Source organism: Orycteropus afer, unplaced genomic scaffold, assembly GCF_000298275.1.
Source record: "Orycteropus afer afer isolate SDZICR_OR568_19922 unplaced genomic scaffold, OryAfe1.0 scaffold00019, whole genome shotgun sequence".
Lineage (NCBI taxonomy): Eukaryota > Metazoa > Chordata > Mammalia > Tubulidentata > Orycteropodidae > Orycteropus > Orycteropus afer.
Window position 1 is genome coordinate 1,391,400 of NW_006921606.1, and position 8,938 is coordinate 1,400,337.

At 38.2% G+C, this 8,938-nt stretch overlaps 1 protein-coding gene across 1 annotated transcript in view; it reads left to right on the top strand.

Annotated features, from left to right (window-relative positions):
• Positions 1-3,451, top strand: part of TM2D3 (TM2 domain containing 3) — a 23,388-nt gene extending 19,937 nt beyond the window's left edge. Inside the window, exons 5-6 of the mRNA XM_007959929.1 lie at positions 1,081-1,156; positions 3,286-3,451. Coding sequence (XP_007958120.1) covers positions 1,081-1,156; positions 3,286-3,451 — 242 coding nt within the window. The remainder of the gene's footprint in view (positions 1-1,080; positions 1,157-3,285) is intronic.
• The last annotated feature ends 5,487 nt before the right edge of the window (positions 3,452-8,938 follow it).

The window sequence follows — 8,938 nt, forward strand, 5'->3', positions numbered from 1 at the left end:
TGGTATTTTCATGCAAATTCTTCTGCTAGTTGGGGTTTAGTCCACTTCTATATCCTTCCCTTCAAGGCTCAGGGGTCTAGGATTATCTTCTGTGTCTGTGTTAATTGGTTTCCCTTTTCTTTGTTGAAGAGGGTCTGTGCATTCTTTCTGCCTAGTCCGCGATCTTATTGGAACTTGAGTTATGAATCTTGTTTTATTTTTCTGCAAATGGATATCCACTTTTGCCAGCACCATTTGTCAGGGAGACTGTGTCTTTCCCATTAAATGGATTGCAGCCCTTTATCGAAGATCAGCTGTCCATAGGTGGATGGATCTATTTGTGGGGTTTTAATTCTGTTCCACTGCTCTGTGTAACAACATTGGGTTGTTTTGACTACTGTGGCTGTCTAGTCAGTTTTGAGATTGGGGAATGTGAAACCTGCCACTTTTGAACATAATCTTTTAATTAGTTGAAGTTATTAACGAGTCTTTCATAGTTTGCCCTTTTTGGTTTGTTTAAGAAATCTTTTCCTACCTCAGAATCATAAGGATAATTTCTTACATTTTCTTTAAAAGTTTTCAGTTGGCTTTTCACATTAGATCTGTAATCCACCTAGAAATGGTTTTGGTATGTGATTGGAAGTAAAGATTCAATTTTACTTATTTTGCCACATGGATGATCAGTTGTCCCAGTAACTCTTCCCTTCTGATCTGCAGTATGACCTCTGTCATACATGAAGTATTTAAATGTTCATGGTTCTTTTTCTGGGCTCTCTTTCTACCATTGGCTGATTTATAGGTGTCAGTACCATACTGGCCCAATTATGCTAAATTTATAATAAGTTTTGGTATCAGGTAGGGCATTTTACATTCATTAAGCTATAATCCTTACTTAATTGGTTTAAACTTTTAAATCTATGCTTATAGATGGTAAAGACTTTCTTTTTACTATTTATTTTAAATACTATTCATAGTGATTATTATAAAAAGTTGATTTTTTTTTAACATTTTGAATTATGAGGCCATTAATTATAATAACACCTCTTTGTCAGAGTATTTTTGTATCCTTATTTCTTTGTGGAATATTTTCCTCTTTTTAAGGTAACCGTACTTTTCCCAAAATGTTGTACTGCAATTGGACTGGAGGTTATAAATGGTCTACTGCGCTAGCACTAAGGTAAGCTTTGTTGCTAATAAATTAAAACAGTGATTCCATTTGGACTTCTGTAGGATCAGTAGAATCTTCTTAAACTTAGTTCAGTTAAGCTGTTCCTTAACTTGGGTCCTACCATGTATGTCAGATACACTCTGGGAGACATATAGTTGCAAGAAGATGTACCAGTGCCTGTGTTGTTATTGTTTGCCGTCGAGTCGACCCCGACTCATAGCAACCCCTCCTTGGGTTTCCGAGGCAGTATCACTATGGAAGTAGGATTGCCCAACCTTCCTTCCGAGGAGTGGCTGGTGGGTTTGAACCGCCAGCCTTCTGGTGAGCAGTCAAGTGCCTTAGTCACTGTGCTACCAGAGCTCCCCCGTACCAGTGCCTAGTGGAATTTAATGACAGAAATGTTAGCTTTTCTCCCAAGATGCCCATACATTCTAGAGATGACACAATTGACTCATTATTGTTAGAACCAGTCAGGGTTTCCCATCCTAAACATACTGTGAATTGGTAAATGCCTAATTTCTCCATTATAAATCATTTTAAAATAGGTAGATTTGTGATGTATATTTTAAATTTTTGGTAACTTCTTACTATAAAAAATAATGTGTGCTTAATACCAGAAACCTGGGAAGGAAAATGACAATGGCAAAGAAAAAAGCATGAAAAATCACTTACAAATAATTTTTGTTAGTGTAAGTTATGCCATCTAGAGTTGAAGGCATAGAGTTGGAGCCCTAGATCCTGAGGCCTGCAGCCCAGCATAGGGTAGGATTTCTCGTTCTTGTCACCATTGACATTTTGGATAATTATTTATTGTGGGTGCTATCTTGTGAACTGTGGGATATTAGCAGCATTCTTAGCTTCTGCCCACTAGATGCCAGTAGCACTCCTAGTCATGACAATCAGAACCAGCTCCAGATGTGGCCAGATTCCCCTAGGGTGCAGAATCACCTCTTGTTGAGAACCATTGCATTAGGGTTTGGGCTGGGGAAGGAGAAGGATCCTGCCTGGCAGAAAGGTGTGAAAGAAGAGTCCAGGATAGAAATAACAAAAACAAGGTAAGTGGCCATGGTGTTTGTCAGAAATGGTTCAAATTAGAACGTAATATCTGCTTCTTTTTTAAAATGTACTTTTAATTTTGGAATAAATTTAGATTTATAGAAAAGTTGCTAAGATAATAAATATATTGAGTATTATACCCAGTTTCCCCTACTGTTAACATCTTTCCTGGTACATTTAGCAACTTTTAAACATTAAGAATTGTTTCATTCTCAGAGTTCAGTATACCCACTGCTGCCATCAGGTCGATTCCGACTCATAGCAACCCTATCAAGACGTAGTAAAACTGTCCCCATAGGGTTTCCAAGGCTGTAAATCTTTATGGAAGCAGACTGTCCCATCTTTTTCCCACAGAGTAGCTGGTGGATTCAAACTGCAGACCTTTTGGTTAGTAGCCAAATGCTTGAACCATTGCCCTGCCAGAGCTTTTAGAGTTCAATATAGTATATTAAAAAATGCTCAGTTTAAGAGATCTAATATTCACATTTGCTTCCAAGTAATCTGGAATGGAGGAGGGGCAAGGGTAGATGGTCCAACACTGGCTTTATATTGATAATTGTTGGAGCTGGGTCATGGGTATAATTCTCTTTACTTTTTTATGTTTGAAATTTTCAAGAATGAAAACTTAAGAACAAATACAGTGAAAAGTTGTCCTAATATTGTTAGATTTTAGAATTTCAAAGAACCTTAAAAGTCATTATTCTAAACTAAATTTTTAGAGATGAGTGACTGGAAAAGTTAGAGAACTTGGTCCTGGTCACCTAGATTGTGTCTGAGCTCACTCAGAACTCCTGACTCCTATGTTAGTGCTCTTTCTGTTGACTGGGCTCCCTGCTTTGTTCTCTCATCTACCATTTTTAGATTAAAATGGATTTTTTAAAAAATAATAAAACATTAGATTTCAGTACAGATAAAAATTATTTATAGTTGACATTAAAAAATCTTATCTATGATTACTTGATAGTGTAAAATTGTGAGGCCTTTTCACAGATAAGATTTCATACAGTTGTTAAAACACAGCTTGGCTGCAGTTGGTTTGGAGAAAGTCTTATGAATTCCAGTGTCTTTGTTTTATGTTGCAGCATCACTCTCGGTGGGTTTGGAGCTGACCGTTTCTACCTTGGCCAGTGGCGGGAGGGCCTCGGCAAGCTCTTCAGCTTTGGTGGCCTGGGAATATGGACGCTAATAGATGTCTTGCTAATTGGAGTTGGCTACGTTGGACCAGCAGATGGTTCTTTGTATATTTAACTGTTATTACGACATGCTTCAGAGAGGAGCACCTTAGAAAAGTCCTTTTGCCTGTAGAAAGTAATGTGATATGTAGTGATGTACAGGTATGCACGGCATAATGTCCAACTGGGAAATGTCTTACATCCATGGCACAGAGAGAAGGGGCTTGCTTGGAAGGGCATCAGGAGGTTTGGCTGCCAGTTGAGTTTGTGGTGCTGCAGCTGCTGTGGCTCAGCCGTAGCCCCCAAGCTGTGGCAATTTGGAGTCCCTGAGCCATGACTACCCCAGCTGCTATGGGGGGCTGCCACTGGGTCTGTGCTCTGCCCAGCTGCCCTTCAGGTCAGTGCCTTTGGGGGGATGCTAGGCTACAGCCACTCTGTCCCTCCAAGAGAGTCCATTCCAACCAGACTTCCCACAGCTGCTCAGAGAGTCCTGCACACCCTGAGGCTGTCAATTGCAGGTTCAGGTTTACAAGCTCTGAGGCTCTGTGCACTAACAGAGAGCCAGAGCAGCTTGTGTGGAGGTTACTTTGATACATATGTTTCAAATATACACAAACATATATACTATATATAATGTGTTCACACAATGTTCAAATCCCAGTTCAAATCCCATAACGTCCTGTTTCACAGAACATATTGTGGGCATTAAGTGATGCATACCTGTATTTGTTTGTAATGTACAGTATCTGTACTTTGCTTGCCTTAATTAAGGTAAAATAAGTTAGTCATTCTTGTTTATTTGGAATTTATTTTTGCTTGCCTGAAATAATATTTTTTTTCTGTGAAAAAATTTAAACTTGCTTAGTTGAACTAGAAGAACAGATTCTGCAGTGATTGAAATTCTATTTTATTCCTATAACTTTATTTTGTATTGTTTAAGTCAAAGTCTGTCACATATCTCTGAGCATAATCTGCCTTGAAAAATTCTTTAGCTGTGATTGCAGAAAGTGCAAAGTGTTTTTATTCTGTTAGCTAAATAAAGTTATCTGCCTAAACTTAATAGCCATCTGTAGTTCTGCAGTGTATAGTATCTGTGTGTTGGTATTAGGTGCTGTCTAGTTGCTTCTGAGTTTTAGTGACTGTACAACAGAAGAAAACACTGCCCTGTCCTGCACCTCATCACAATCATTGCTATATTTGAGCTCAGTGTTGGCAGCTGCTATATGATTCCATCTCATTGAGGGTCTGCCTCCTTCTCTAACTCTCCACCTTATCAAGCGTGATGTCCTCCAGGGACTGGTCCCCCCGATAACATGACCAAAGTATAAGAGACAAAGTCTCACCATCCTTAATTCTGGGGATCATTCTTGTACTTATTCCAAAACAGATTTGTTCATTCTTTGGGTAGTCCACAGTATATTCAGTATTATTTTCCATCACCATTAATGATGCATTAAATCATCTTTTTTAGTCTTTCTTATTCATTGTCCAGGTTTTGTGTGTATATAAGTTGATTAGAAAATGCCATGCCTTGAGTCAGGCACACCTTAGTCTTCAAGGTGACATCTTTGCTCTTTAACACTTTATAGAAGTCTTTTGCAGCAGATTTCCCCACTGCAGTATGTCATTTGATTTCTTGAGTGCTATTTCCTTGTGCATTGGTTGTGGATCCAAGTAAATAAAATGAAATCTTTGACATCTTCAGTCTTTTCTGCATCATGATATTGCTTGTTGGTCCAGTTTTAAGGATTTTTGTTTTATTTATGTTGAGGTTTGATTCACACTGAAGGCTGTAGTCTTTGATCTTTATCAGTAAGTACTTTTAAGTTTTCTTCACTTTGAGCAAGCAAGGTTGTATCATCTGAATTTTGTTTATGAGTCTTCCTCCAATCCTGATGTCATGTTCTTCTTCATATAATTCAGCTTCTTGGATTATTTGCTCAGGATACAGACTGAATAAGTATCATGAAAGGATACAACTCAGACACGCATCTTTCCTTATTTTAAACCACGCGCTATTCCCTTGTTCTGTTCGAACAGCTGCCTCTTGGTCTGTGTAACCATGACCAACTCATGAGCATGTAACTCATGAGCACAATTAAGTGTTCTTTGCAATGTTATTCATAATTTGTTATGATCCACATAGTCAAATGCCTTTGCATAGTCAATAAAACATAGGTAAACCTCTTTCTGGTATTTTTTTTTTTTTTTTAGTCAAGGTCTAACATCAGCAATGATACCTTTGTTCCATATCCTCTTCTGAATCCAGCTTGAATTTCTGGCCTTTCCTGTCAATGTACTGCTGCAGCCATTTTTGAATTATTTTCAGCGAAATTTTATTTGGATGTGATATTAATGATACTGTTCGATAATACCTGTGTACTCTAGTGTTTATCTCTAACTAAAGTAAACTGCAGAACGTCTGTGTCTAGCTGCTGTGGTTTGAATTTTGTTAGTAATATAAAAAGTTGTAAAAGTACTGAAAAACTAATAAAATGACAAATTACTTTAAGAAATGCAGGTCTGGTTTCTATATTTAAATATAATCCTGAATAGTCATAACATCTTTATTATTAAGTATAAAATGTTTATTTTTCCAGGCGTTACTCTACTCCAACAGAAATATACATAATTGGCTGGTTTATTGACACAGAGTGGGAAGTGTTAAAAAATGTGTCTTGCTGTGAAAAACGTTTTTGAGTCTTTATAAATCTGTTGTACACCCTTTATTAGAAAGAAAAACAATGATTAATCCTAAATGGGTTTTACTTGGTAGTTCTCTTGAAATATTTAAAAATTGTTATTTTTCCTTTCACATTTGAATATCAGAGTATTGTGTGTGTGTATGTGTGTAGTAAAAGTATATATAACAAAACATTTGTCATTTTAACCATTTTTAAGTATACAATTGAATGACGTTAATTAGATTGACTTGTGTAGTGCAGCTATCACCACCATCCATTTTCAAATGTTTTCATCCTCCCTAAACAGAATTTGAGTATTACTTTTTAAACATCTGCAAGTATTAATTATCAGAATACTATTAACCAACCTATCAGATCTGGAAGCTATAAAATACCTTTCAGGAATACTCTTCACCATCACTCCTGAAGAATATTTCAGGAGTACTCTTCACCAAATTATGAGTTGGAGTTTACTTAAAAGGAGAACCAATTACTGTGGTGAGCACTTGCCAAGAATGGGTGTTTGAAGCACAGAATTTTTTCTGATGAGGTGTGTTAGTATAAAGGAACCCTCGTGGTACAGTGGGTAAGTACTGGGCTGCTAACTGAAAGGATGTCAGTGGTTCATACCCACCAGCTGCTCCATGGGAGAAAGATACAGCAGTATGCTTCCTTAAAAGTTATAGCTTAAAATTCTTATGGGTCAGTTCTACTCTGTCCTACAGTGTTGCTGTGAGTCAGAATCGACTAGACAGCAGCAAGCTTGGGTGTTGGTATAGTTGAGTATCTTTTCACAATGCTCAGTTAATCTGTGTACTGAGCAGATAATCTGAGAAGCTGGACTATAAGAAGAACACAACATCAGAATTAGAGGAAGACTCATTAACAACCTGTGACATGCAGATGATGCAACCTTGCTTGCTGAAAGTGAGGATGACTTGAAGCACTAACTGATGAAGATCAAAGACTACAGCCCTCAGTATGGATTACACTTCAACATAGAACAAAATCCTCACAACTGGATCAATAAACAACATCATGATAAACAGAAAAGATTGACATTGACAAGGATTTCATTTTACTTGGATCCACAATCAGTGGTCAGGGAAGCAGCAGTCAAGAAATCAAATGACATACTGCATTGGGAAAATCTGCTGGAAAAGACCTCTTTAAAATGTTAAAGAGCAAATATTTCACTTTAAAGACTAAGATGCCTTGACCCAAACCACACTATTTTCAGTCACCTCCTATGCATGTAAAAGCTCTATTGTGAATAAGGAAGACTAAAGAAGACTTGATGCCTTTGAATTACAGTGTCAGAAGAATTTTGAACATACCATGGATTCCCAGAATGAACAAATCTGTCTTGGAAGAAGTACTTCCAGAATGCTCCTTAGAGGTGAGACTTCTTTCATACTTTGAACATGTTATCAGGAAAGAGCAGTTCCTAAGAAGGATATCATGCTTGGTAAAGTAGAGGGCCAGTGAAGAAGAGGGAGACCCTTAAAGAGCTGGATTTGCACAATGGCTGCAACAGTGGACTCAAACAAAACAATGATGGTTAGAATGGTGCAGAACCGGGCAGTATTTCATTCTGTTGTACCCAGGGTCACTATGACTCAGAAGCAACTTGGCAGCACCTAACAATAGTTGAGTAACAGTTCCAACACTAGTCACTAGGTGGTGCATCACCAGTTATGTTTCACCTTATATTTCTGAAAGAGCCAAACTTAACTGAAGTTGTTTGAGTGCTTCAGGATGATGGTAGCCTATTTTTGTTGTACATTTTTCCTCAAGGGAAAACATGGTCTTTCCTATGAGAGAGAGTAAGACTTTCTTGGTTAAGCAGGTATTTCTGAGAAGAGGTCATAGAAGCCCCTTTGCTAACTAATAAAAATTGCCCCTGAATGTCCTCCATGTTCTCTATTCAGGAGAGATTCTCCACCATTTCCATGTTCTGCCACAGAAGGTGGAATGTTCTCCAACAATTTCCATGTTCTGCCACAGAAGCATCACTGGCTGTGCGTGTTGCTTAGGGAAGACATGCGGAGTGAGTGCCTTGACAATCAATCTTTATGGCTATGGGGCCTGAAAGATGAAAGATGCAGAAAAGGGGCTAATGAAGAAAGTTGAAAGGCTCAGAATCCATGAAAGGGTCATGTGTGAATAAACTTGTTCTCAAATCCTGAAAAACTTGCACACCTAAAGGATGTAAGCAAGTTAGAGAAACTTCATATAAAGTATTAGGTGGAGCTTTTGGCCTCTAAGAACCATTAGGATCTGTGAGGAGATTTCCAAAGATAGCTTAAACAAATTTTTGAGTGATGAAATCATGTTAATAGTTTCTGGCAAGTCAGTTCTGACTCATGGTAACTTTATATACAGCAGAATGAAACATTGCCTTATCCAGTGCCATCTTCACAAACAACCACATGCTTGAATCCATTGTTGTGGCTGTAGTGTAGTGCCTTCCAGCATAGAGGGTTCATCTTCCAGCACTATATTAGATCATACTCTGTTGTGATCCATAGAGTTTTCATTGGCTGATTTGCAGGAGATGAACTTGTACATGGCCCTTGAAAGAAACTAATAAAACTACTTTCAAAGGGCACCAGGGAGGGTGGATATGATCTTCTGTCAAGTCCATAGGCATGGATCTGACCTGTAGGCTGTTTGTGCCTTGAACCCTACTTGGGGATGTTATATAAGGGGACCAGTTTTCACAGCTTGGGAACTCAATTGTTCATATCAGTCAACCCCTACCAACGTTTCTCTGGAGATACAGAATTTATCACTGCAGCAGGCCAGACATGTCATTACTACACCTTAAGAATCCCTATCTTGCTTTGTCAGCCGCTCTTCTATCTGCCTGCATGAGT